The sequence below is a fragment of the Tupaia chinensis genome, unplaced genomic scaffold (genome assembly GCF_000334495.1).
Source record: "Tupaia chinensis unplaced genomic scaffold, TupChi_1.0 Scaffold000407_4, whole genome shotgun sequence".
In the NCBI taxonomy this organism is placed as follows: domain Eukaryota; kingdom Metazoa; phylum Chordata; class Mammalia; order Scandentia; family Tupaiidae; genus Tupaia; species Tupaia belangeri.
Window position 1 is genome coordinate 1,819,728 of NW_006159912.1, and position 27,982 is coordinate 1,847,709.

At 47.3% G+C, this 27,982-nt stretch overlaps 2 protein-coding genes across 11 annotated transcripts in view; one reads left to right on the forward strand and one right to left on the reverse strand.

Moving 5' to 3' along the window:
* The window catches only part of LIG3 (DNA ligase 3), a 28,219-nt gene extending 8,011 nt beyond the window's left edge, over positions 1-20,208 (forward strand). For all 3 annotated transcript variants that reach the window (XM_027774154.1, XM_006154389.3, XM_006154392.3), the window contains exons 4-20: positions 4,168-4,365; positions 5,023-5,174; positions 6,114-6,280; positions 6,394-6,471; positions 6,861-7,029; positions 7,426-7,581; positions 9,394-9,525; positions 9,919-9,998; positions 12,042-12,129; positions 12,503-12,580; positions 12,827-12,950; positions 13,493-13,635; positions 13,941-14,015; positions 14,404-14,550; positions 15,023-15,230; positions 15,609-15,730; positions 16,763-20,208. In XM_027774154.1, coding sequence (XP_027629955.1) covers positions 4,168-4,365; positions 5,023-5,174; positions 6,114-6,280; positions 6,394-6,471; positions 6,861-7,029; positions 7,426-7,581; positions 9,394-9,525; positions 9,919-9,998; positions 12,042-12,129; positions 12,503-12,580; positions 12,827-12,950; positions 13,493-13,635; positions 13,941-14,015; positions 14,404-14,550; positions 15,023-15,230; positions 15,609-15,730; positions 16,763-16,996 — 2,351 coding nt within the window. In that variant the 3' untranslated portion in view covers positions 16,997-20,208. The remainder of the gene's footprint in view (positions 1-4,167; positions 4,366-5,022; positions 5,175-6,113; positions 6,281-6,393; positions 6,472-6,860; positions 7,030-7,425; positions 7,582-9,393; positions 9,526-9,918; positions 9,999-12,041; positions 12,130-12,502; positions 12,581-12,826; positions 12,951-13,492; positions 13,636-13,940; positions 14,016-14,403; positions 14,551-15,022; positions 15,231-15,608; positions 15,731-16,762) is intronic.
* The window catches only part of RFFL (ring finger and FYVE like domain containing E3 ubiquitin protein ligase), an 84,676-nt gene continuing 76,715 nt past the window's right edge, over positions 20,022-27,982 (reverse strand). For 6 of the 8 annotated variants that reach the window (XM_027774155.1, XM_014590114.2, XM_027774156.1 and 3 more), the window contains 3 exons: positions 27,561-27,771; positions 25,523-25,546; positions 20,022-22,475 (listed from right to left, as the gene is read on the reverse strand). In XM_027774155.1, the coding sequence (XP_027629956.1) occupies positions 22,294-22,475; positions 25,523-25,546; positions 27,561-27,771 (417 nt within the window). In that variant the 3' untranslated portion in view covers positions 20,022-22,293. The remainder of the gene's footprint in view (positions 22,476-25,522; positions 25,547-27,560; positions 27,772-27,982) is intronic. The other 2 variants (XM_006154395.3, XM_006154396.3) reach the window with 1 other exon arrangement.

A 27,982-nucleotide genomic window follows, 5' to 3' on the forward strand; every position in this document is an offset into this window, starting at 1 on the left:
TGTAGAGTGCGTGCGCTCGCCAGACAGACAGACAGAGACATAGAGACAGAAAGTGAGAAATCACCCCCCAGGGGGGATGGTCACGCTGCAATCCCTTCTCCTCCATTCTCCTCTCGGGATCACGCCTGGTGTGAGTTTTAAGCTGCCCGGTCTGAGACTCAAACAGCAGTCAACTATGTGGACAGAGTCCAACGATGTAACCATTATACCATCTGCTGGTCCCTTAATGTGATTATTGATAGAATTAAGTTTGAATACCATATTGCTATTTTCTTCCTTTTTTTAAAGTTCTGTTTTGCTAAAGGGTGTGTGCATTCTCCAGAGAGGATGTGGGGGTAGGGTGAGGGAAAAAGCACCCCCTAATGGGGCATGGCAACCCTGCAATCCCTTTTCCTCCATTTTGCCATTCTGTTGGGATTTTGAGTACACACACACACACACACACACACACACGCATGCAGCATGTCTTTCAAGCTGCCGGGTCTGAAATGTGAACCACATGGTCAACCCTGCGGGATCTGGCCCTTTCAACTACTAGGTCATGGGGTTGGCCCTAAAGTACTTTTATTAAGCCTATTTATGATCAAGAAAGTTCTTTTACCCTACACCCTATTGCCTCATTTTTTGGGTAGAGATATTCTTTTGATTTACTCAGTTGAAAAAAATAGGTAAAGCTAAACCACTTGGACCCAGAGGCTGTTTAGGGATTGAAAGAAGCCTAGACCTAAGGACAGAAGACTTGAGTTCTGGTCTGAGCATTATGTCTTGACAGCTCAGAGTCCTAATGCGTCTTTACCTCTCTGAGCCTCTGTGGCCTTGTCTGTAAAGTAGGAGCGGCAACACTTGCCTTGGCTACCCCATAGTGTTCACCCAAAGACTGTGTAAAGGGGAAGACAGCAGGTGGCATGGTGGTTGAGGCGCTGGACTACCACATGGCCAATTATGGTTCAAGTCCTGGACTCGGCAGCTTAGTTTCTCACTTTTCCTCTCTTTCTCTGGTGAGTGCACATGCCCTATGGCAAATTTAAAAATAATAATAAAGAAAATTAAACTTTTTTTTTTTTTTTTTTAAAAGACTATAAGAGGTAACTTGACAAAAATGGCACCTAACTTTACAGGATTTTTATTTTAAAGCTCTTGAGGTTTTTTAAGAATTTTTTTTATTTAACTTTATTCATTTATTTAGTTTACTTTGACCAGCAAAGGACAGAGAGAGAGACAGAGAGAGAGAGAGAAAGTGAGAAAGTAAGCTTCCAAGTCTGGCACTTGAACTGTAGTCGGCCATGTGGGAATCCAGTGCCCTTAGCCACCTTGCCACCTACTGGCCCCTAGAACAGCATGTTTCTGAAAGGGCCTAGGCCTTAAGGATGGAATTTGGGAGAGTTAAGAAATGCCGTGCTCTAGTTCTTTTTTTTTATTTTTTAGACATTTTGCCATAGGGCATGTGCACTTACCTGAGAGACAGAGAGATAGAAGGCATAAGACACCCCCATGGGGATGGCCACTCCAGAGTTTCCTCTCCTCCATTCTATCCTCAGGATTTTGGGCACACATGCACATACGTCCATCATGAGTTTCAAGCCTCTGGGTCTGGACTTGAATTGCAGTTGGCACACACACACGCATGCAGCATGTCTTTCAAGCTGCCGGGTCTGAAATGTGAACCACATGGTCAACCCTGCGGGATCTGGCCCTTTCAACTACTAGGTCATGGGGTTGGCCCTAAAGTACTTTTATTAAGCCTATTTATGATCAAGAAAGTTCTTTTACCCTACACCCTATTGCCTCATTTTTTGGGTAGAGATATTCTTTTGATTTACTCAGTTGAAAAAAATAGGTAAAGCTAAACCACTTGGACCCAGAGGCTGTTTAGGGATTGAAAGAAGCCTAGACCTAAGGACAGAAGACTTGAGTTCTGGTCTGAGCATTATGTCTTGACAGCTCAGAGTCCTAATGCGTCTTTACCTCTCTGAGCCTCTGTGGCCTTGTCTGTAAAGTAGGAGCGGCAACACTTGCCTTGGCTACCCCATAGTGTTCACCCAAAGACTGTGTAAAGGGGAAGACAGCAGGTGGCATGGTGGTTGAGGCGCTGGACTACCACATGGCCAATTATGGTTCAAGTCCTGGACTCGGCAGCTTAGTTTCTCACTTTTCCTCTCTTTCTCTGGTGAGTGCACATGCCCTATGGCAAATTTAAAAATAATAATAAAGAAAATTAAACTTTTTTTTTTTTTTTTTTAAAAGACTATAAGAGGTAACTTGACAAAAATGGCACCTAACTTTACAGGATTTTTATTTTAAAGCTCTTGAGGTTTTTTAAGAATTTTTTTTATTTAACTTTATTCATTTATTTAGTTTACTTTGACCAGCAAAGGACAGAGAGAGAGACAGAGAGAGAGAGAGAAAGTGAGAAAGTAAGCTTCCAAGTCTGGCACTTGAACTGTAGTCGGCCATGTGGGAATCCAGTGCCCTTAGCCACCTTGCCACCTACTGGCCCCTAGAACAGCATGTTTCTGAAAGGGCCTAGGCCTTAAGGATGGAATTTGGGAGAGTTAAGAAATGCCGTGCTCTAGTTCTTTTTTTTTATTTTTTAGACATTTTGCCATAGGGCATGTGCACTTACCTGAGAGACAGAGAGATAGAAGGCATAAGACACCCCCATGGGGATGGCCACTCCAGAGTTTCCTCTCCTCCATTCTATCCTCAGGATTTTGGGCACACATGCACATACGTCCATCATGAGTTTCAAGCCTCTGGGTCTGGACTTGAATTGTAGTTGGCCATGTGGGGGGTCCAGCACCTTAACCACTACACCACCTGCTGGCCTGTGTTCTAGTTCTTGCAACTTGGCTGAACATCATCCCTTTGTAGATTTTGTTCCTTAAGATCCTGTTTAGACTCCAGGTGCGAAATGAAGATGACTTTATAATTTACAAAGCTCAAGCAAGAAGCTGAACTTTCCCTCAGCAGCCAGTCTGCTAATGGCCACGTTAGAAGCTTGCAGAGTGAAATTTGCTTTGTAAATAGTCACAAGGAAGTGGAAGAGATTCACTGAAAAGTTGTATGTAATTATTTTTAGGTATCTATAGGAAAACCCTATACATTGACTAACCTTTAATTTTGACAGTAAGAAGGTTGGGCCAGCCAGTGGTGTGGTTAATGGGGCTGGATCCCACATGGCCAACTGTGCATTTGATTCCCAGACCCAGGAGCTTGAAAAACGTACTGGGCATGTGTGCATGCATCCAAAAATCTTAAAAAGGATTGCAACATGACCATTCTTTGGGAGATGCTTTCTCACCCCCCCACACCTCTGCTACACACACACACACACTCACTTGCCCTGTCTCGCTCCGGCGAGTATACGCTCCCTCTGGCAAAGTTTAAAAAGAAAAGTTTGAGTGACAAGGGTGGGAATGTTGGAGCACACTAGTGGGATCTGACTTTCTTGGTGGTATCCTTGTCCCAGCTTTGCCACCAAAGAGGTGGTGATCCTGGAAGTCATCTGCTCTTCTCTGGCTTATTCTCGTTAATAAGAGGACATTGAACTTGATCGTCTTTTTTCTTCTAAGTTTATATATTTGTTCTATGAGTAAGAGAGTTAGCATCCCAGCAGGGTCTTGATGCCATGTTCAACTTGCATCTTCAGCCAGCCCTGGATCATGGGCACGCACGTGTCCAGAATACTCAGAGAAGTCTCTGGATGCAAACCCAGAACCCTCCCGTATGGGTCAGTCTGGCAGAACATCCTTTTACTGCTGTACCGTTGTGACAGCAATCATGCACATTTATTAATAGCAATATGTTTCTTTATTTCTTCTTTTCTCATCCTGACTTTTCTGGGGGTCAGCTCTGCAATTGTTCTAAGATCCTCCTGACCACTCTTGTCATAAAGACAGCTTTTGTTCTGTGCAGCTCTCACATAAAGAAATGCATATCAGTCTGGTCTGCTGCTTCGTGTATCATTGTTCTTTTACCATTACTGTCTGTGAGATTTAGGAAAGTTACTTGACCTCCATTACTCTACCCACAAGATATGTATGATATCTACTCCAAAGGGCTCTTGCGGGGAATTAAGTGAAGCACCAGCAGCATAGAATACCTGTTAGTTTCTTTCCTCCTCAGAAAGGCAAAATGAGTCACCTCTGTTATTTGTCTCTTTAACAGCCAAGCCCAACAACTCTGGGGAAGCTCCCTCAAGCCCTAGTCCTAAGGCAAGTCTGTCTTCAAGCAAATGTGACCCCAAGCACAAGGACTGTCTGCTACGAGAGTTTCGAAAGTTGTGTGCTATGGTGGCTGACAATCCTAGCTACAACACGAAGACCCAGATCATCCAGGACTTCCTACAGAAGGGCACAGCAGGAGGTAGGGCCATGAGCATCCCAAATGGGCTTTGTCTCATAAGAGCTCATGGCTGGCTTCATGGGCATGTGAAATGTACCACTGCACAGGGTCCCAGACTTGGCTTAATGCTCTGCTTTTGCTGTCTTGAAATTCCTAGTAATTTTGAAGAAGGGGTTCTGCATTTGTATTGTGCACTGGACCCCACAAATTACGTAGCCAATTCTGCTTACAGCATTTTGGCACCTTTCTTTCTCAGCCCCTATTCTGCTCCTAGGAGGACAGAAGAATCCATTTCATTTGACTAGACTGGAGGGAAATTCACTATCCTACATATCTGATTAGGTTTTTATGAACTGCATACACAGCCTAGGATAAAAATCTTCCAACTCTGTTTCTTTTGTTCATTTAACTAATTGTCACCAAGTATCTGTAATGTGCTTGTAACTGGAGACATAAAGTAAAAGTCGCAGTTCTGCCCAGTAGGGATACATCCACAGACGGAAGGTGAGACAGACACATAAACCACCAGCCGCTGAACTCTGGCCGAAGTGATGTGCCCAGGGCGCTGTCACAGCACAGGCACCTACATGTAGATCTCTCAGTCTCTGCTCCCTTGGGTTTATGTATGTATTTTTTTAAGCTCATTTCTCAAGAAGCGTTCCTTTCTTCTGTTGCCAGATGGTTTCCACGGTGATGTCTACCTAACAGTGAAGCTGCTGCTGCCAGGTGTCATTAAGAGTGTTTACAACTTGAATGACAAGCAGATTGTGAAGCTTTTCAGCCGCATTTTTAACTGCAACCCAGATGATATGGCACGGGACCTGGAGCAGGTCAGATAAAGGAGAGGGTAGGCCGCATTCCAGGTGGGGTTCTGCCAAGCCAGGCACCTGCACCCTTCTTTTTTCTGGTTGGGGCACATGCTAGTTTCAAAAGCTGAAACCCATTTGAGCAAACTTCTACTATGGGGGAGCAGAATATGAGGCTGCAGCTGCTAATTTCTTAAGTTTCAGAGGACTGAAACCAATACCACTGCAGAGCTATAAAAGGCCTGGATCTCAAAAGTCAGGATTTGAGACTGATGCCTTTCTTTCTTGGGGCTCTTGTTTTGGCCTTTTTTTCTCACCTTTTTCCTTCCTATAACTTGGGCTTTGGTCTGTTCATTCAGCTTTGATCATGACTCCAGCCTTGACACTAGAATTTTCCATCCATACACCCCCGTTATCTGAACACCGTGTCTGTCTCTTAATTCAGATTCCTAAGCAGGAATCAAATTGGTACAATCCTGTATAAGTTCTTGTATCTCTTCTTAGCTAAGGCTAGTGGGCAGATCCTATGTTTCATAGACATGCCCCTTCTAGGGGCTGTGGATGGGATAGAGTCTCTAAGAAGTGAGGTAGAGGGATCAGCAGATGGAGTAATGGTTACATTGCTAGACTCTCACATAGTCAACCATGGTTGAGTCTCAGACCTGATGGCTTAAAACTCATGCCAGGCATGTGCGCATGCATGCCCAAAATCCCTAGAGGAGAATGGAGGAGAAGGGATTGCAGTGTGGCCATCCCTCTAGTGGGGGTGAGTTTCTGCTTTCTGTCTCTCTCTCTCCAGTGAGTGCATGTGCAAAATCTGTCTTTAAAAAAAAAAAAAATGAGGCAGATATGTTGAGTTGAGGGCAGGAGCTATAATAGAAATCTCTTGATTCATCTTTTGTCCTGGGGAGTATACTTGGCCACCTGGGGTTGCAGCAGTGGCATTTTGGTTTTTGGAGACAGGGTGACGTATCAGAGACAATCAGAGTCTTCTTTGAGCAGAGCAAGTCTTTCCCCCCAGCTGCCAAGAGCCTCCTTACCATCCAGGAAGTGGATGAATTCCTCCTGCGGCTCTCGAAGCTCACAAAGGAGGATGAGCAGCAGCAGGCCCTGCATGACATTGCCTCCAGGTGGGGAGCTGCCCCAGTCCAACCACACCTACTGGGGATGGAATCACTTGGGAAGGAAGGTTTGCGGGGATAGAACTCTTCAAAGCTTAAGTGACTGTGCCTCATCCCCCTAGGTGTACAGCCAATGACCTTAAGTGCATCATCAGGTTGATCAAACATGATCTGAAAATGAACTCAGGTGCAAAACATGTGTAAGTATCAGCTCCGGGCAGCTGAGCTGCCAGCTGCCTTTGTTCCCACCAGAGTCAGGACTTTGGAATCCCAGTCTTGCTTTGTCTTCGTTCTGCCTTCTTACTTCCTGTGGGGCTGATATATCATTGACCTGTGTCTGCCTCCATTTTCTCATGGAAAATGGAGATAATAATACCTTTCTATAGCTGCTTCCTCTGATAAGGTGGCATCCAGGCAGGCAGAGTGTCTTAAAATAACTAAATTTTCAAAGAGTTTTTAAAAATTCCTTATGAAGTCTTTTGACAACAGAACACAAATCCTTCCCAACAGATTAGGATTGCTCTTCTCTGTCCAAAGCTATGAGGTCAACAGCAGTTATTTTATTTCCATGCCCTGTTCCCCTTGGCAGTTTAGATGCTCTTGACCCCAATGCCTACGAAGCCTTCAAAGCTTCACGCAACTTGCAAGATGTGGTGGAGCGGGTTCTTCGCAACGAGCAGGAGGTGGAAAAGCAGCCAGGCCGGAGACGGACTCTGAGTGTTCAGGCCTCGCTGATGACGCCTGTGCAGCCCATGCTGGTAGGGAGTGCTGCCCTGCCCCTGCTTGTCATGATTCACAAGTCTCAACCCTCCTGGTGAGGTCTGGTCAGATATAACTGCTGATGGTAGCCATTGTTGTCTGAGTCAGGCTGGCTTACACATATGTGAGTACTCCTGGATCTGAATGTTCTATCCAGGGATCCCTGATCACTAGCACCCTGCTAGCCTATCACCTACCTGTACTCTTTTACCTTAACCTTTAGTACCTCTTGTGCTGAGAAGAAAGAACCTGTCCTGGAGCCTACTCTACGGGCAGTCAGTCCCCAGGACCCTGTCTTGTCCTAGCTGACCCAGTTCTGGGCTCTTTGGCAGTCCCTACTAAGCAGCCCTTTATTGAGTCTCCCTACCACAAGGCTTTTCTTTTCCCACCCCAAGGCTGAAGCCTGTAAGTCCATCGAGTACGCGATGAAGAAGTGTCCTAATGGCATGTTCTCTGAGATCAAGTACGATGGCGAGCGAGTCCAGGTGCATAAGAACGGAGACCACTTCAGCTACTTCAGCCGCAGTCTCAAGCCCGTCCTGCCTCACAAGGTATGGTCCCTTCCTTTCCACCAGGACTGTCTTTTCCCTTCCTGTCTCTAAGAATCTCCAGGCCAGAGCTCCATAGCCATTCTGGTCCCGATACATAACAGGGGTTTTTGTTTCATTTGTTGAATGAACAAATTAATTGATTTATTTATTCATTTTTCAAATCTTCTGATAATGAAGGGCTGCCCAGCAGGGACAGCCAGATTCCAGACTTGGGAGAGTCGGGACAGAGCTCCCTGGGACAGTGGTGGTTCCCCCACCCACAGTGATGTCAAGGTAGAGCTCAGACAGTGAGTTGCTGTGCACGATTTTTGCATTCCCATGTCCCATATGCTCACCTGACCTAGATTATTAGGCTCATTACAGAGGCTTTTGGGCTGTCATTAGTTTGTTCATTATTTATCAAATGCTTGTGCACTATCCTAGGCATACAGTAGTGAGAGAAATGAACAAAAGTTCTGGGCCTCACAAAGCTTCTATTCTGATGTAAACACAATCCCATGGGGCATCTGGGAGCTCAGATTCCTGCCCTAATTATAGGGTTGGGTTGGGCGGAGGCAGCATTAAGAACCTCATTCCCCAGCCCTTCTCAGCTCCCAGGGTCATGGAGAGCATTAGGGGGTGTCTTCAGGGAGAAGCAGTTGGAACATCTGGCTCCAGGTGCTTATGAGCAGATAGAATGCCTGTCCTTGCTACTCCCTTCTTCCCTAGCTCAGATTTAGATATTTGGAGCCCCAGGGGCTGGGAGGACCTGTCATGTGGCCCATGTGCTCCCCCAGCCTTACATTCCATTGGAGCACTGGAGACAGAGCATCCAGGCCATTTGTTTCAGCTGTTCTGAAAGAGCTAGGCAGTGGGCTCCACCTGGAGCTTCAGTGCAGGTTCACTAGTTCTGTGGGGTGCTGTAACATTCTGAGGAACTGCTCCTGTGAGCTTGGCATTGGATGATATCCCCTGTGACCCAGGAAGAAGTCTGAGCATAGCCTTCTAGAACTAGCCCTTTTCTGCACCCAAGGTTCACTTATCCCTGGCCTTTCCTGTGCTTTCCTAAAGGGCTGGGTTAGGGACTGAAGGCGGGAGAGGGGTGGATGCGCAGCCTTGTCTGCTCCTGCTCCTGCTTCAGGCATCTTGGCTATGTGCCCTTATAAATGAGGTGAGGACTGGCCCCTCGTGCTTCCTGAAGCCCACTGCTGCCATCAATTGGTGAGGGCTACCAGAGGTAACAGTGGGGCTTCTCCCTGTGTGGGAGCTGTCAAAGATTAGGGCTGTACCTTCATCAGAAAAAAATTCCAAACAGCCTCTTACTCATTCTGTAGATGGCTGAGTTGAGCTCCTCCTTAAAGAAGACCTGCTCGTATTTCCTTGGAGCTCCTGAGGGAGCTCATCTCTTCCTGTCTCCTTTCCAGCCAGACTCTTCTCCCCTACCCTGAGCCTGATACTCACCCATCTTCTGCAGCAACACTCACCTTTGCCTCCCCGCCTTCCCCTCCTCCTCCCTCCCTTTCATATTTGTCTGCCTCCACCTCCTCCCCCTACATGCTCACTGTTTCTTCCTTTTCCCTTTCAAACTGCCTTTTGTACAGCCCATAGAAAGTGACAACACAGGCTGACCTCTTCTTGGGTCTGGACAGGTACTAAGACACCCATCGTGCTCCTGTTGTCCAGGTGGCAGACAAAGCCTAGCTGTGCTTCACACATTTGCTGACCTTCCACATGTTCTGTATTCCTTCTGGGGCTGGGCTTTGCTCTTTGTGGCTAGGCTTTGGGTCCCTGCCGTCCATTCACCCCTCACCATAGTTACCCTTCTACTTCCAGGTGGCCCACTTTAAGGACTACATCCCCCAGGCTTTTCCTGGGGGCCACAGTATGATCTTGGACTCAGAGGTGCTCTTGATTGACAACAAGACAGGCAAACCGCTGCCCTTTGGGACTCTGGGAGTGCACAAGGTACTGACTCAGGGCTGTACATATGAGAATGAAGGCATGTATGTGCATGCACACACATGCAGTGTGGAAAGGGAGGGACGAGTCACTTAGGGAGGGCTTATGTGCTTCTGAACTTGGTTTTGAGCTTAGACAGGCCTTATTTTTCTTCTTTCCTCGTCTTCCTTCTCCTCCTCTGCCTCCTTCTGCCACATATAAAGGAGCTGGTATTAGGAATTTACAATGGGGCTGCTTTCCATACAAAGTCATCTACTAAATACCCTGATGGCCTAGGGGCTCTGAAGCACAAATGGGACTTTTCTATCAGGAGAGTCAGAGACTCCAGACTGGCACTACAGTTTTCATGCCATCTGACTTATGTCCCTTGTCTACCTACTATTTCATTTTCACTTACAGAAAGCTGCCTTCCAGGATGCTAATGTCTGCCTGTTTGTTTTTGATTGTATCTACTTTAATGACGTCAGCTTGATGGACAGGTGAGTTAGCTAGCACCTATCTTTTTTTATTATTGTTTTTTAGTTTGCTGTAGGGTACATGTGTTCACCAGAGAGAGGAAGAGAGAGAGTTAGAGGGAAAGTGAAAAATCACCCCTCCACTCCCCAGGGGGATGGCCAGGCCATAATCCCTTCCTTTCCATTCTCTTCTTGGGATATTGGACATACACGTGTGCCTCACGTATTTTTCAAGTCACTGGGTCCAGGGCTTGAATACATAGTTATGTAGGATCCAGCAGCTTTACTCTCTGAGCCACCTGCTGCCTCACACCTGTCTTTTTTATTTGTTTTGTTTAATTTTTGCTCTAGGGCACATGTACTCACTGGAGAGAATCAGAGAGGGAAAAGGAAAGTGAGACATTATCCCCCATGGGGAATGGCCACACAACAGTCCCTTCTCCCCTCTCCTCTTGGGATTTTGGGTACACATGCACACACGCCCAGCATCTTTTTTAAGCCACTGGGTCTGGGGCTCAAACCTTGCAATTGGCCATATGTGAGATCCAGCCACCTTAACTACCACGCTGCCAGCAGACCCTGGCTAGCATCTATAAACCCAGGAACTGCTAGGAATGTATTTTCATTTACTGAGTACTGAAGTAGGGGGATCAGGTTGGAAAGGAAGGAATGGGAAGGGAGCCTGGCACCTATGCCCTTGTGCCCAGGAGCCCGGCAGTGTTAGGAGGGAGCTAGAAGCAGGGTCAATTCCCCATTCTGTGTGAGGAAGAGCTTTATTGGCTCCAACTCATCTCTAAGAGCTTAGGTCACAGAATAAATTCAACCCCCCCAAAGATGTTTCCTTATAAAAGCTGAGAAACAGACTGTGAGCACAGTGGGGCTTTGCTCTGTAGCACTGTGGGGGCATAAGGCAGATTATTTCAGCTCTCAGGTTACGACTTCAGGAGAGGCTCCTGATTGCATGGGGAAGCTACGGGTGGGATTGTCCTGGGGAGAATTAACAGTCTTGAATTAGCTACATCGAATGCACAGGACTGAGAAACCAGGATTGGTCCTTCCCACGTTCATGTGTTCCTGCCCCCACTGCCCCTGTAGCAGCCATTTTTGTGACTGTGGAAGGGGAGGAAGTAGGAGGGCACTGGTGGGGGAGGAGTTGGGTGTGGGATCCTGAGGCCTTTATCAGCCTGCTGACCCAAGGACCGGACAGCCTTGGGCTTGGCATAGTCAGGTACAGTGGATAAAAAACTAGAGTTGGAGTCATTTTTCTTTCCTTCTTTTTTGGAGAGGATTTTTGCTATAGGGCATGCATGTGCTCGCCAGAAAGACAGAGACAGAAAATGAGAAATCACCCCCTAGGGGGGATGGCCACACTGCAATCTCTTCTCCTCTTGGGATCTTGGGCACACATGCACATGCGCCTAGCGTGAGTTTAAGCCACCAGGTCCAGGACTCAAACTGCAGTCGACTACATGGTAGTCCAGCGACGTAGCCATTATGCTATCTGTTGGTCCCCCTTGTTGGAGTCATTTTTCAAGTGGGCCCAGACTTCATATAGTCTTGTTTAGAGTCTAGTTCTCTCGTGGCTCACTAAAGTAGAAACCGGAACTACAACTATGAACTGGCTCTGAGGCATGGCTCACAGATGACCATTTTTGGTCATGATGGCACCCTTACAGCCCTTGATAGAACTTCTGCACCGAGGGTTTTTCTTTTTTCGGTGGAGGGGTGGAGATTTTTGCTATAGGGTATGTACTGCATATGCTTGCTGGAGAGACAGAAAGCGAGAAGTCACCCCCAAAGGGGGATGGCCACGCCATAATCCTTTCTCCTCCATTCTCCTCTCGGGATCTTGGGCACACACGCACACCTGCCTGGCATGAGGGGCAGTATGGGAGTCCAGCGACATAACCATTATGCCATTTGCTGATCCCTACACTGAGGGCTTTAATCCATGGCAACCCTCTCATGAAGCAGAAGTTTTAACACTGTCCCTTCCCTTCTCAGAAATCCTAATAGGGTAGAGGTGGGAGAATCCTAGCCTGACCTCTGCTCTTCTGTCCCCCTTAGACCCCTGTGTGAGCGACGGAAGTTTCTTCATGACAACATGGTTGAAATTCCCAACAGGATCATGTTTTCAGAAATGAAGCAAGTCACGGTGTGTGAAGACCCTAGCCCAGGCAGGGTCCTAGTGGTTTGAAAGCTGGCAGAGAGCCTATCTAGTGTGACTGGGATAAAGAGTCTAAATTACTCATAAGGGAGCTGTTGATGTGTCTGCTTTTGACTGCTGTGTATCTCCTGGTGTTCACTCAGGGCATCAAAAGTCCTCCTAGGTCAGCACCCTTTGTCTCCAAGCACAGTAGCTCTCTAGTTGGGAGGGTTCTATTTGCAAACCCGCTGTCCCTTATATTCCAGCTAGAGGTTTCCAGTGGGCACTTCACTAGTATGTGAAAAGAACCACCCCACCTTGCTCTCATTAGCACCCTGTCTATTCTCATACCAACTTCAGCATTTCTTCCGTTGTCCCTCAGAAAGCTTCGGACCTGGCTGACATGATAAACCGGGTGATCCGGGAGGGGCTGGAAGGGCTGGTGCTGAAGGACGTGAAGGTGAGTACTCATGCCCTGTGCTTTCTCCAGTACAACCCTCTCCCCTGAGCCTTACCTGCCCTGGCCGGGAGGTGGTGAGTCTGAGGTCTAGGGTTTGGACACATTTGGATCTGGAGGGTGGCTTGTGTGTGTCTCCTGCAGTGCACGTGGGCACTGTGGTAGATCTGGTATGTGGCAGTGAAGAGGCAACCCCATCCTCGTGGAATTTACATTCAAGTTTGTGATCTTTCTCTTGCTTTTCCTCAGGGCACCTATGAGCCTGGGAAGCGGCACTGGCTAAAAGTGAAGAAAGACTATTTGAACGAGGGGGCCATGGCTGACACAGCTGACCTGGTGGTCCTTGGGGCCTTCTATGGACAAGGGAGCAAAGGTCAGGGTGGCCTCTGGCCCGTGGAATGGGACTTTTTTGGAAGGTACCTTTTGAGGTACAGACTGACTGTGTTATTGACTTGATCTGCCAGCATGGCTAGTCATGACTCTGAAGTCCTGGGACCTGAGGCCTCCACCTACTCCAGGTCCCCTCAGCAGATGCCTGCTACATACTCAAGCAGGGAAAAGTCAGGAGGAATATCTTGGGCTAGTCTGGCATAAGTTCACTGCCAACAATTTCCTTTAGGGCCTGGAAGCTTTCTCCTCAGGGAAAATCTGGAGAGGAAGCTGAGCCTTGAGGAACTAATACTTTTAGGCAGTCTACTGTGTGCGGGCACTGTTCAGTTCCCCAGTACCCAAAAAGCTGGGTGTGATTATCCCTAATTACCGAAGAGGAAATTGGGATCCACAAAGGTTCAGCTTCCACAGCTAGTACAAGGTGGATCCAAGAGGTAGACTCTGGGCCTTCCTCTCGAACCTGGCTCGTGGGGCAGGCAGAGATGGCTCCCTCCAGCCCACATTCAGCCCATACTCCTCTCCTAGGTGGCATGATGTCCATCTTCCTCATGGGTTGCTATGACCCTAGCAGCCAGAAGTGGTGCACGGTCACCAAGTGTGCAGGAGGCCATGATGACGCAACGCTCGCTCGCCTGCAGAAGGAACTGGACATGGTGAAGATCAGCAAGGTGAGGAAGGGACCCAGCTAGCCCTGGGCTCTGGACAGGGACAGGCTACACTTGGAGGACTACAGGTGTCGCTTATCTGTCTCTCCAAAGGAGAGTTTCTGCTTGGGAACTGCATTACATCTGAGTGTAGACCTTGTGAGGAATGGCCTGGACGCCCTCCAGGCATCAGCCCTCTGGGCAAGGAGGGTCACATGAGCTTAAGGTTCAGTCTTAGCTAAATCACATCGCACAATCCCATCACCAGGAGAGAGGGTTTAGATGTTCCAGTGTGGGAGCAGCCCAGGACAGCATATTTTCTCTTTTAGGACCCCAGCAAAATACCTGGCTGGCTGAAGATCAACAAGATCTACTATCCTGACTTCATTGTCCCAGATCCAAAGGTATTAACCTGGTAGCTTGGGGGTCCTCTAGCCCACACGCAGGTTCTCCTGTGCTCCAGTAAAGCCATCCCAGCCTCACAGGACGTCCAGGGATCTGGACTGTTGAGCCCAGTGACAGGCATTGAGACTAACATTAGAGGTGGCATCTCAGTGAAAAGAGGAAGAGAGTTCCATCTCATCATGGGGATCTGTCCTAGAAGCCACCTAGCCCCATCCCTCGTACTGAAAGAGAAAAGACTTGTCTAACGTCACTTAGCATCAGAGGGGGCAGTAAGACAGAGTGCAGGTCCCCAGCTACTGGCCAAAGCCCTCATGTTGTATATTACTCCTGGCTGGTTGGGAGATGCTTTCTTCACTAGTGATGCCCTGCCTGCCTTACACCTGACAGAAAGCTGCCGTGTGGGAGATCACAGGGGCGGAATTCTCCAAATCTGAGGCTCACACAGCTGATGGGATCTCCATCCGATTCCCTCGCTGCACTCGCATCCGTGACGATAAGGACTGGAAATCTGCCACTAACCTCCCCCAGCTCAAGGTACCAGCATTTAGGCTGTCTGTGTATCTTCCATCCCACTGTCCTGTCTTTAGAGCCTTGGGCATCTGGCCTGTTCACATGTCCTCTGTCTTCTCTCCCCCGTTCCACTGAGACAGCAAGGAGAGCACTTAGAGAGACAGCCCAGGCTGCTGCCGAGCCAGAAGCAGCAGCCGGGTGGTCTTATCACGGGCACGTATCTAAGAGCCTTGCAGCCATCAGGCCCCACAGAACTCACTCTGTAGCCCCCTGTGAGGGGGTGCCCCTGGCCAGAGCCCCTGCTTTGTTCAGTAAGCCCTGAGCCCCAGAGAACTGATTACTTGGTTACAGGGTCATACTTTGGAAAAGCTGCTCTTTGTCTTTCTCACCTTTTTGTTCCTCAGCTTCATGTGCCTAAAATATACTACACTATCCACTGAGGCCAGGCTCCAGGGAGGGAATACGCCTACCATCTAACAGTCTATATCCCCCTCAGGAACTATACCAGCTGTCCAAGGAGAAGGCAGACTTCACAGTAATGGCTGGAGAAGAGGGGAGCTCCTCTACAGGCGGCAGCAGTGGAGAGAATGAGGGTACTTCAGGTTCTGCTGTGTCCCACAAGGCCCGCAGAGCCGCCCCCAACAAGCCCTCTGCCAATGCCAAGAAGGCTGAAGGGAAGCTGAGCAACCCCAATAGCAAAGGCAGTAAGGACAAGGGAATCTGGGGTGATGAAGAGGGTGCTGTGAGGGTCAGAGGTCACGAGGCACACCCGGTCGACCCACTCTGAGATCACATGAGCATCTGTGTCCACTGCAGCTAACACTGGTTGCATTCCTGTTGTGTGCCCAGCCTTGGGCCAGAAGCTGTTCTGTTAGGCACTATCTGCTCGGCAACCTTAATGACTACTCTGGGACACTAATCGGAGTGGGATACACCACATCTATGCTAAGGGATTGAGCCGATACCTCTCTCCTCTATCTCATCCCTGCTTAAAGCAGGGTATGCGCCTGGCCCTGCCCCCGGTTTCAGGGACCATCTGCTGCAGTCCCTGCCCTAAGTTCTTATTACAAACTATCCTGCAGGTAACATGCTGACGGCAAAGTCTTCCCCTGTGAAAGTGGGACAGAAGATGGCCGTGAAGTCTTCTCTGGTAAAAGTAGGAGAGAAGCGGAAGGCTGCTGATGAGACTCCATGCCAAGCCAAGGTGAGGGTTAGAACAGCAACACAGCAGGTAGGCCAGATGGGCTCGGGCCAGGTGTTCCCAAATGAGCGAAGAGGTGTCAGGGGACATTGGCTAACTTCACATCCCCCCCACAGCTGTTCCCACTCGGGCAGGACCAACAGTGCTGCTGCTCTACCCTGTGCCCTCTTGTTACGTTGCAGAGGCGACCGGCCAGCCAGCAGAGAGGAAGGAGAGCTGTGCCAGCAGGCAGGAGATAGAACAGCCCAACCTAGCCAGGAGGCTGCAGGGACCAGCCAGCTGCTGGTCCCAAATCACATTGACATTAAAGTGGAGAAAGCCCCATCTGGGTGTGGGAGTGCAGCGGTGTGAGTTTGTGGTCAGGGCGGGAGCAGGCTGAGCCAGCCAGAAGGGAAGAGGGCACTGCTTTGGTAATTCTCCTCCTACCCAGGAGCCTTTCCCTTTTCTGTTTCTGTCAACCTTTGGTTTGGCAAGATGTGTTGAGCACCTGCTGAGGCCAGAACTAGGTTTAGCAGTGGCTCAACCCTAGGGGACCTGGCAGCCCAAAGGGCAGATGGAGAAGTAAACAAATGATCACCAGAGTGTGCACCCCACCCCAGCTCCCCAGCAGATCCATAGAAACCTTTCCCACCCTGTTCTGCATGAAGCCTTTAATCCCATCCACAGTAATGAGGGCAGCTCCCGATCCCAGTCTAGCTAGTTGTGCAGCGACCGCCTGATCTGCAGGGACATCACCAAGTCTGGGGGGCAATGAGGCTGCATGCCACTGGATGCTCTTGGAGACTCTCCAGGTCCCTCCTTCTCCAGGACAGGGATGGAGGAGCAGGCATGTCCGCCCTTACAGGGACTAGAGGATGGGCATGATCAGGCCTGTACCTTGTTTCTAGTAAGCCCTTTCTGCTTGTGTCCTGAACTCCTGGTCCCCTACATAGCTGGCTCTTGTTTTGACTTCCTCACTCTGGCCTGTGCTTATCTGGGGGAAGCCTGAGCTGCACCAGCACAGGGCTCTGACCCTGCCCTGACTCTGCATTGCAGGTGCTGCTAGACATCTTTACTGGGGTCCGGCTCTACTTGCCGCCCTCCATACCAGACTTCAGCCGCCTCAGACGCTACTTTGTGGCATTCGACGGGGACCTGGTGCAAGAATTTGATATGGCCTCGGCCACACATGTGCTGGGTAGCAGGGAAAAGAACCCTGAGGCCCAGCAAGTTTCCCCGGAGTGGATATGGGCATGTATCCGGAAACGGAGATTGGTTGCTCCCTGCTAGAACTGCCATCTTCCCTCCCTCTCAGCCACTCTCTCCCCTACTCCTCAGCAGGTACTCCTGGGCTCAGGCTGGAGGCAGGTGGCACAGGAACAGAGTGGGGAATGGGCTTTCTTTTCCCAGGCAGTGCATCCCCCCAAATCTACCTGCTCTTCTTCAGGGATTCATTGCTGTGGGTACAAGTGAGGTCAGTTTCTTTCGCTAGTTTAGATGGACCTTTCAGATCTGGGTGCTGGCTTTGTCATCCTTTTTTCTTTAAAGATAAGCTTAGTTATTTTTTTATAAATAAAATATCTTGCAGTTTGTCTGTCCTTTCTCCACCTCCACCTCCCCCTCCCCCTCAGCCCCTAGTAACTTCCCCAGTGGTTAAGGAGTGAAGGCTGGGCTATAGAGCTCTGTCTACAAAGTCTTCCACCTCTGCCTGCCCTCTTTACGTCTATGCTCATTTTAAAGTTGTATTTGAGACTGTCCTCAGAAATGCTTCTTACATTTGGTGGAACTTTTATTCTGCCTGACCCCTTTTGCCAGGAATGAACTCTCACTTGAAAGAAAACAAAATGAACTTCTATGACTTTATTCTCCGTGTTCTCCTATTGCAGGCTGAGGGTCCCCAGTTTGGAAGGGAGGGGTTTGGGGCCAAGTAGAAAAATGGAGCTTTTATAAAGAAAGGGAGGGTATTTGGGCTACTCCTCTGGGGGAAAAGAGGGCAGAAGAAGCGCTGCCTCCCTCAAATCTAGAAACAAGACTTCTGCAGTAAAATCTACAACTACAAAGAGCAGCTCCACACAGCCTGCTTACAAACAACCTATTGTGTCACCTTATTTGCAGATAGAATTTAGTAGGCAAGTGCTGTTTGATAGAGCTTTTGAGGTTACAGATATCCGCTAAGTCTGTCCTGTCCAACCTACTAGGCACATATGGCCGTGAAATGTGGCCAGCACAACTGAAGAACTGAAATTCTCACCTTAATTCAACCTCAGATGGTCAGATGTCACTAGAGACTTACATGTTGGATGGTGCAGGTGCAGACAGAACTGGTTCAGACCAGAGTCCTGAAACCTAGTAAAAGCTGTAACTTAAGCGAGTTACTTAACATGTGAAGCTCGGGGAAGGAAATGGGAATAGGCACTGCACTCAATCTCAGGTGGCTGTAAGTGACCTCCGTATGGAAGCACTAGCACAGAGCCTGGCACATGGCCCTCCAGGGTTGGCAAGATCATCACGGCATGCATGTCCAGACCCTACTCAGGACAGTCACCCACAACTGCATGTCTGCGTATTATAGCTCACACTCCACTCCAGTGCAGGCTTGTCAGCAAATCATATGGTTGGGCTGAACCCGTAGCCTAGCTTTTTAAGGGAGCCAGATCCCATGTATTTCAAATCCCAGCCCATGGCTTGAAAAATGCTGGGCATGTGCACATGCCCAAACTCCTGACAGGAAGGAGAAATGGGGAAGAAGGGATGGAAAGATGACCACATCCCTTTGGGGGTCTTCTCCTCCCCTCTGGTGAGCTCAAGTACTTTATGGCAATTAAAAAGAAAGAAAACATTTGCTTATAGACTTGTTCCCATGCACCACAGCTGCTGACTGGGAGGATCAGTTCTCCGAACTCTCAACAAGTTAGCAGGTAGGCCTGTCCATCTCCTGTGAGTTAGTTAATGTGACTTGATCTGTAACACTTGAGTGCCCGGACTTGTAAGATAGAAGAGCACAGGCTCTCGTGGCCCTACCTCCACTCAGCTAAGGTAATCTTTTGCTGGGAGGCTATACCAGTCAGTTTGAAGGCCAAAGTAATCTGACTGACCTTGGATTCCACCTGCTGTTTAAAATGTCAGGGGAAAGTACAGGAGGGGTGAGTACTGCTCTGACTCTAGCCCAGACATGTAGTGTTTTTCAATAGGTGCCATTCAGTCTGGCTTTAGTATTGGGAATAAGACACTCTCTTTATTCTATCTTCCGTGGAGACAAAAGCTACTGCTCTGAACACTGACCTACATAGATTTCCATGCCTCTCTCCAGCCTCCTCAGGCCAGGCAATGAGACTGCCCCAGAATAAGGCTCTCACCTTGGGATCCTGCCAAAGGCACTGCCCTTACTGATTGCTGATGCTGAGTGCACCCTCACAGCCAAGAGGCTGTGCCCACTCCAGGTGATCATCTCTGGCCTTTCTCTGCCTTACCTACTGTGTTACCTCCAATTGACCCAATGCCTTTTTGTACGTTCGCTCCAGTCTTTTCTGATACTTTTTTTTCTTTGAAGAGCTTAGACTATGCAGTTTTGTATCCTTTCTTCCAGTTGTACCACAGCTGGATCCCAAAGCTCCTAAGTACCTCCAAGGTAACTGAAGATGAAATTGGCTATAGTAGTTGTCTTCAGATTCCATTCTACCCAGACGTTTAAGGCCCAGCTCTACTGTATTGGTGTAAATGTCAGAATTCACTTTGCTGCTTCCCATTTGGTCTGTTCTGTCCTACCAACCTCACATTCATTTTAGGCTGTTCCACTGTCTCTCCCACATACTACTGGTGAGATCTTGGGCAAGTCACAACACCGAGCAGGGGTATCTTGACCAAGGTCACATGGCTCAAACACCTCCAAAGCCGACAATCTTCTCAAGAGCATGCCTGTGTGCACATGCCTGGGATTAGCCTGTGGTTTATCAGTTCTTTTCTTGACCTTAACTATTAGATCTCTGGCATGCTCACATCACATAGGACAGGCATCTGTATTGAAACTTTATTTTACAAAATTAAAAAGCAGAGCTCTGTAACAAAAAATACACATTTGGGTTTGCTTTGACACCCAAGTTAAGTCTGAGAGAATCTTGATATAAGCTACTTGAAATAACACATTCACATCCAAGAGATTTCAACAAATGTATACAATATATATTGAGTCGTAATTCCTGTACAGCTTATTCTTACTAGTTTAGATCCAACTAGTCCAATGTATTATGAACCAATCAGTTGTCCAAATCTTTTAAAACAAATCTCAAACCTCAGAGCAATCACAGCAAAAGCCACAGAATAATTGGAAGAATTATTAGATGTTTCCATGATAATTAAAACCAAGGATCCATGAGGAGTAGGAGGGGAGGATTCAAGGATTTAAAAAAACAAAAGCAAGTATTCTACTTGGCTTAGATATGAACTGGGGTGAGATATTGAAACTCCCAGCTTTTATTTGGTGTAATAAAGATGATACCGAAAAACCAGGGTTGTCTAACACATTTTTTTTCTAAATGGAAACATTTACCAAAAGAAGATAAAAGGTTTAAAGGCAAATTCTTTCTCCAAAATGGTAAGTGACATCAGATCTAATTCTTACTGAGGTTACTAACCAGCCATCAGTAGTAGTAGTATTTTCAACTCGTGTCTATGAGGGAAATTGGGGGGAAGGGAAGTTAAGGCCTCAGCAGAGAAAGCAAGTTGGTCAGTAGGGAGAGAGCCAGCTTCTACCCTGAAGTTATTGCTAGATCATAACTGAGTTGCACATACACAGACCTACTTCACAGTGGAGTCAAGGAGCAGCTGAGTGAATAATCCTTTGCTAAACTGGTAGGCACTATAAACTGCAGTGTTTACTGTCTATAGTAAGGTGATGTCTTTATGGGGAAATCTCTGATTCCCCTGACTCCTACAAAGGTTGTAGCCTTAGAATTCAACATTCAGCACTTGGTATAATGTCGAGGTAAGAGGCCATGTTTAGCTGATAAGTATTTTATGAAATGATTTTATTCCCCCAAAGAGGTTTAGTGGTTGATGGAGGCAAAGCATGAGTACGTCTGTGCCAGTGTAACAGGTCCCCTTAGAGCTTTCCCACTGCCTTCCAGTCATCATTGATTCTGGTCTGAGATTTCTGCTGCATGGTGCATGTGGGTGGGTGGTGAGGAGGGTCTGCCAAGACCCTCAGGTGTTTAGGGATTGCATAGCTCATCCACTGGTGATGGGCGTGCACATAGCACTTCTGAGTGTGTGTGTTGTGCTCGGCTAAGCTGCTCCAGCAAACTTTCCTTAAGCCTTTTGTCTCCCCCAATGATGTAAAGATTCTGAGGGTTCAAATACATCATATTCTCATTACATGGTCCTTCCTATAGGGTCTAGAGAATGTGTCTTCCTGACTGCTCTGAAAACAGTAAGCTAAGAAAGCAGCAGGGACTCCCCACCAACCCAGAGAATTCAGACTTGCAGCTGTCTGAAGCCCCACTCAGTACCTCTTGATACCTCTTAGCTGCCCTGCTTATATGTTTGGTCTCCAAGAACATCATGAGAGGTCTGGCCAGAGAAGAGCAAGGCTCTACCTAAGCCTCTGACTTGGTGACACCAAATTAAAAACCTTTAATGAGAAATGGAGGGACTTCATTTTCTGGGGAAAGTAGTTTAAGACTCCCACGTATAGGAAAAAGGATCTCTCAAAGGCCAAAGTGAGGCACAAAGCCACTACCTCCACTCAGTTTGTCTCCTTTCCTGGTAAACTAAAATTAAGAATCTTGATGCAGAGTTTGTCCTCAAGCGAGGATGCAGCAGAGATTATCCTGCGCAAACCCCTTCCCATACAGAAATGTCCCAGCAGGCTGGGATCCCAATGCTTTGGTGGCTCCCAGGATCAGGTCAGGAGACATAGCTTCCAATCCCAGCACTTAAGGAGGCAACTCTTAATAACTTGGAAACTTCTCAATAGCATTGTGTTTCATTTCTCACCAGAGATTAAGTTTACTGGCCCGAATTCTATCTTGAGGACCACTATTGGTCTCATAAACTTAACATATTTTTGGTCTGAAGAAACAATGTAGGCAATGTAGCAAGAGACTTTAGCAAAGGCAGATTAAAGCACAGAAAGCCAGAGACCAGAAATTTAAGTCCAGATGTGCTGAGGAGGAAGAGAACCATTTCTAGCAGGACTTCTGATTGATGAAGCGAGGCAAGCATCTCCAGGGGATGGGTGAGGTACAGGAACAGGGGTGAAACTCTAGGTTTCTGGAGGGAGGGAAATAGACATGGTCCAAGTTCTAGTAGGTCCTCTGTTCAATTACCATCATCACCCCGAGATCACTGAAACGGACTCACCCATGTGATCTGTACCAATTCCCACTGGCCTCAGGTTCTGCCAGCCAAGACGTGCACCCCTGTGGCAAGACAAGTATGCTAAGGGGCGACATGGCATCTTTGCTTGCCCTGGTCTTGGGAACACTGCAGAATTTCTTCTCTTAGCCTGCCCCTGTGCAAGCTGGACAACCCTGAGCCCAGGCAGCCTGGGCTATGTCCCTGTAAGGCACTGAAGAAGCTGGAGCAAGCCCTCAGGACCGGAAGACGTGCACAGCCCGGATCACATACTGCCGGCAGATGGGGCACTCGTTCATACGCTTGCCACACTTGGTACAGGTTACCATGTGGCCGCACTCCAGCAGAACACAGTCAATAGGTGAGTCCATGCAGATCTTACACAGGTTCTCCTCCAGGCCGGATGGCACGGCTCCCCCTGTACAAACACACAGTAAAGAAAAAGGGGGGGAAGAGTGAGAATACTAAGTATATGGGTGATGGGAAGATGGAGGTAAGAATGGGCACACTGTGAACCCTAAAACTACAGACTACCCTCAAATAGAGCTCCTCCAAGAAAACATTTCCTTAGTAACTCCAGTTGCTTATTTATTCCCCATCTCCTCCCAAAGGGTTCAGATCTGAGAAGTTCAGTCCTTGTGGATCAAATACATGCCAGACATGAGAACTAAGGCAAAGTTCTTAAAGCTTAAAAGAAATAATTTTTCAGACCATTGAGGCTGTCATATAATGAGTGAGTGGCACTTAGGGACTCATTACCCTCCTGAGGCAGAGCATGCAGAAAAGATAAAACTAGTTCAGAAAAGTTTAGATAAAAACAGAACCATAATGAATGGCTCATTAGCACTCATGAAGCTTATCTATAAACACATCCCCAATTTAATAAAGCCAAAGATCACGGGGCTCCTTGTGCTAACCCACAAGCTACCCCTGGACTTCTGAGGAGACTTCCTGGTGGAGGAACTTGGCAGAAATTATTGATCTGTTACCCCCATAGAACCTTCTTACCCTCATGAGTGCTTATCACAGTGGATTATAATTTTGCATTTGCCTACTTTATCTATCTTTCCCAGTAGACTATGAGCTTTTTAATTCAACCTATTCAGTTGATTTCTACAATTATATACTGAACATTTGCTATGTGTTCTGAGGTCAGATATTCATCTTTGAATCCCTAAAATGTCAATCAAATGGAAGATATTTTCTAAATGTCTGATAAATGAATGTCTCCCTAGAAAATTATAATGACCCTCATTTACTGAATGCTTATAGGTTGCTGAGCAGAGTTCTAAGAGCTGTGCATCTATTAACTCATGGAATCCAAACTAGGAAGCAGGTATTCTTGTTTAGATAGATAAAGACAACTGGGTCCAAAGAGTTAAGCCCAAAGACACACAGTTGCTAAGCAGAGGAGCCAGGTTCAAACCCTGGCAGGTTTCACCCCATGGTTCATGGACAGTATGATCTCTGTGGGGAAGTACCCTGCAGACAGAGACCATTCAGACAGTAAGTGTTAACGTCCCAGTACACAGAGATCCCTGTAATGTAACTGGTTTATGACAGTGGTAAGATACAGTTGACATGATCAGTATACACTTGGGGTACACACACCAAAATACCTTTAGGTTGAAAAGCCCAATAACCTCCAATGTATCTTAAATGATAGCCTGAGCTAAGGAGCCATAAATGAGGAACTGGCCTCATACCAGTTGCCTCTGCCTTCTGGGGTTTGGCCAACGAGAATTTTCCTGTGTTCTGTTGCTTCTATTCTGGACCTCTATTCTCAAAGTAAGAGGGCCGGCCCTGTAGCCTAGTGACTAGGAGGAGTCAGACCTCAGATGGCCAACCCCAATACAAGAAACACTCTGGTTGCATGTCTGTGTGTGCCCCAAATCCTGACAGGGTAAAGAAATGGAGAAGAAGGGATTGCAGTGTGACCACGCCCCATTGAGGGTGCTTTCTTTCTCTCTGGTGAGCACATGTGCTCTGTAGCAATTAAAAAAATAAGTCAAGAAACACTTCCCACTAGGATGTGAGCTGGCTGTGAAAAGACTGAAACCTATTTACCTCCTTTGAGAGGTTGCTCTAACTGGGTAGGTTTGAAAGAGACTAAATTTACAGATACCTAAGGTGAGCTGGAGTAATTTACAGAACTTCAATTACTTATTACTTTCCTAAGGAATAACAATAAACATGTCAATGCAATTGTCATCATTCTCCCTGGGATCAGAAAAGGAAGGAAGGCACCAACTTGGTATCAGGTGGGGGAGGGTATCTAGAACTCCAGATATTTTTGAGAAACAGAAAACTTCAACTCTCTTTTATATCTGATGAGAAATTATTGGACATTGGTCCAGCCTCACACCCAGTGGTTAAGGGAACTGAATCTCACATAGCCGACCACAGGGTTTGAGTTCTGGACCTGGTGGCTTGCTCTCTCTCTCTCTAGTGCATATGCCCTATAGCAAATTAAAAAATAATAAATTAAATTTAAAACCACACACACATACAGGCCAGGTACATGTGCATGCATGCATGTCCAAAACTCCAATAGGATGGAGAAATGGAGAAAGGATTGCAGCATGACCATGCCCCACTGAGAAGTGTTTTCTCTCTCTCCCTTTGTCTTTCTCTGGCAAGTGCAGGCATCCTCGCCAATTAAAAAAATGTTTTTTAAAAGGATATTAAATTTTATGCCATTTTGAGCAAACAGCCATTTTACTAGAAATTGGTGTAGTCTTCTGAAAAAAATTAAAATATACGTTCTAACTCTGAGTGTTCTCTTGGAAAGGAGCTCATCACCATATAGCATTGTGGCTTTCAAAACATATAGCATATTTTAGAACTTTCCCTAGATCATCAGTTCTGCAATATGCCTGGGGTACCTGAAGGCCCAGTAGTGGTCTTTCACACACAGGTGCATGCATAGCAGCTGAGGTGAGGCATGCATCTTGTGCCCAGAGACCATGTGACACCCTTCCTGATCTATCTCCAGAGCAGCTCTTGCTGCTGCTCAGTCCTGTACAGAGGGGCTCTCTCAGATCACCACCCGCTCTTTGGTTGGTGACAGAAATGGTAAACATGCTCAGTGAGTTCCCTGAAGGTGATACAGAGATCCTCCTCACCCAGGCCAGAACTAAGTAAAAACAACAGGGTAAGGAAAGAGAAATGAGTGTGACATGTGCCACCACTCACTTTGTTACATATTTCACAAATGTGTCTCCTGAGCTCTGGCAACTCTGAGACCTACCCACCCTAGGTATGTTACTGCTCTGCATCCTTCACAGGGAGGACAGTGAGAATTTCCACAGATGCTGAGATGCCCTAGATCCAATGACTTTCTCTCACACTTCTCTGGAAACCCACATATACTCATAGTCTGTTGACAGGGATCAGGATTGAAGAAGGGGAAGCTCAGAAGAGCTAGGAACCTAAACCCATTCCCAGACAGAAACAACTACATACCGTTTTGGTTTTCTGCAGCACCCACTGAAAAGAAAGAGAAAGATGTCTGAATCTGTGATGGCATCATAACACAAGGAGTCTCCCACCACCCTGGTGTCACTTATGAAACCTGCCCACTTCCCTGCGGAGCGGCAGTTTGCCAAGAACCTAGACAGAATCTTGCCTTCCTCGCTCACTCTATAAGCTGAGAGCTCGCATGTAGCTCCGACTGGCGTCTACTCGTCTACTCTTAGAAGAAGGTCTTCCAGGCCAGCCTGGATCCTACCAACTGCATGGTTTGAGTCCTGGACCTGGCAACTTGAAAAACATCTGAGTGCATGTGCGTGCATGCCCAAAATAGCAAAAGGAGAAACGAAGAAGGGATTCTGTTGTGGCCAATATCCCAGATGGTGCTTTCTTGAGCATGCACTTGGTCTCTCACTCACTCTCTCTCTCTCTCTGTTTCTCTCTAGCAAGCACACACACCCTCTAACAAAAAATGGAAAGGAAAGGAAAAACAAAAGGAAGGAAGAAAGGAAAGAAGGGAGAGGGGGAGAGAGGGAAGGAGGGAGGCAGACATTTCACTGGTTTGCATGAACAAAACTGCCAGGCAGAAGAATACTGCATATGCACAACAGCCTTCTCTATTGCTTTTGAAACCTACAACTAAAGAACGAACGATCTGGCATTTCAATGAGTCCAGATCCAATAACTCTGAGAGCCTTGTGAGACTCCAGATCACTAGGTCTGAGCCTGGGATCAAGCAAGTAGTCAAATGTCCCCTAACTCTGAAGAATCTGGGCTTGAGATCTGATGTCAACCACTGTTATCACACAAGGAAACAAAGTGCTGCTCTACACAAACTCAATCAGCTGGGGATGGGATGGAAGATAAGAGTTCTGTGATTAAATTATTTCAGGAAATATCAAGTTCAAAACGACTAAACACATGGGGCCAGCAGGTGGCGTAGTGTTTGGCAGCTGAATCCCACATGGCTGATTGTGCAGTTTGAGTGTCAGACCTGGCAGCTTGAAAAACATGCCAGGCATGTGTGTATGCATGCCCAAAATCCCAGGAGGAAAAGGGACTGCAGCATGGCCATCCTCCTGAGAGGTAATTTCTCACTTTTCTCTCTCTTTCTCGGTCTCTGGTGAGCACATGAGCCCTACGGCAAAAAAAAATCATAAAACAATAAAAACAAAAAGAAATAGCTAAATACATTTCTCTTCTGCAGCATTTCTCTGCCTTTAATATAAAAATATCTTCTATTAACAAACAGGATATAGTATAAAGTATTTTTTACTGAAGGAGGGTATCTCCTAAAAAAGATACCAGGAGGGCCAGCGCCTGGCCTGATAGCTAAGGCAGCCAGATCCCACACAGTCAAATATGTGGTTCAAGTCCCAGACCCAGTGGCTTAAGAAATGTCCTGGGCACATGTGCATGTATCCCCCAAAATTTCAAAAGGAGGGAAACATGGAACAGAAGGAACTGTGGTTATGACTATTCTCCATGGGTGCTTTCTCCTCTCCCGTCTTTCTCTGGTAAGTACATATTCCCTCTAGCAGAAAAAAAAAAAGATGACGAAATCAAAATGATACCATGTAAAATGCTTTGGGAAAGGAATAAAACGAAAGGCTCATGTGCAGGCAGAACAGATATATTTTCCCACTGTGTGTGCGCGCAGAGATTTGCGCCCTAATCTCCCATTCATTAGAAAGTGTAGTTGGAGGTAGTACTGAGTACGGAGGAGATAGCACATGGCAGAAAAAGCAGTGGATTTAGAACAGCACCAACTCAGTTCAAATCCAGGCTGGATGAGGCTGATAATGCGTACTGCATGGGTTGCTCTGAGGATTAAATAAATATGAGCAATGCCTAACCCAATCTTGGCACTCAACTACAAATGGCAGCTATTATTAGACGGTGCAAATGAGTAATGTGACTCTGTCCACAGCTAAAAGCATGAAAACAGTCAGGTCAATTGATGCCATCATGCTTTTGAGTGACAGCAAACACTCCTGAGCTCTGTGCAGGTGCCACCCAGATAGCCCCTTACCCAGGTGCTGGAGTCCTTTCTGATCTTTGTACAGCCGCGTCACCCTCTCCATCAGCTCCCACTTCTCACAGCAGCCCTTGTAGTTGACGAAGTTGCGAGCCAGGATCTCTTTCAGCTGCCGCACCGTCAGACCTTCAATGTCCCCCAGGTCAGTCAGGTCGGACAGAGATGCCCTCCGCCCTGGGACGAAGCTGTCCTCTGAGTCAATGGACTGCAATGGCAAAGATGAGATTGGTGAGCTCAGCTCTTACCTCCCCAGCTCTATCTGCAAGCACCTAGAGCACTCATCACACAGCACTGTTGGTGAATGGTCACACAAAGAGTAGGAACAGAGACAGGAAGAATACCCGGCATGGTGCTTTGCATTGCAAAATAGACTAGTCTCCTGACCTGTGGTTCTGTGTATATCCCAGAGAGTCACA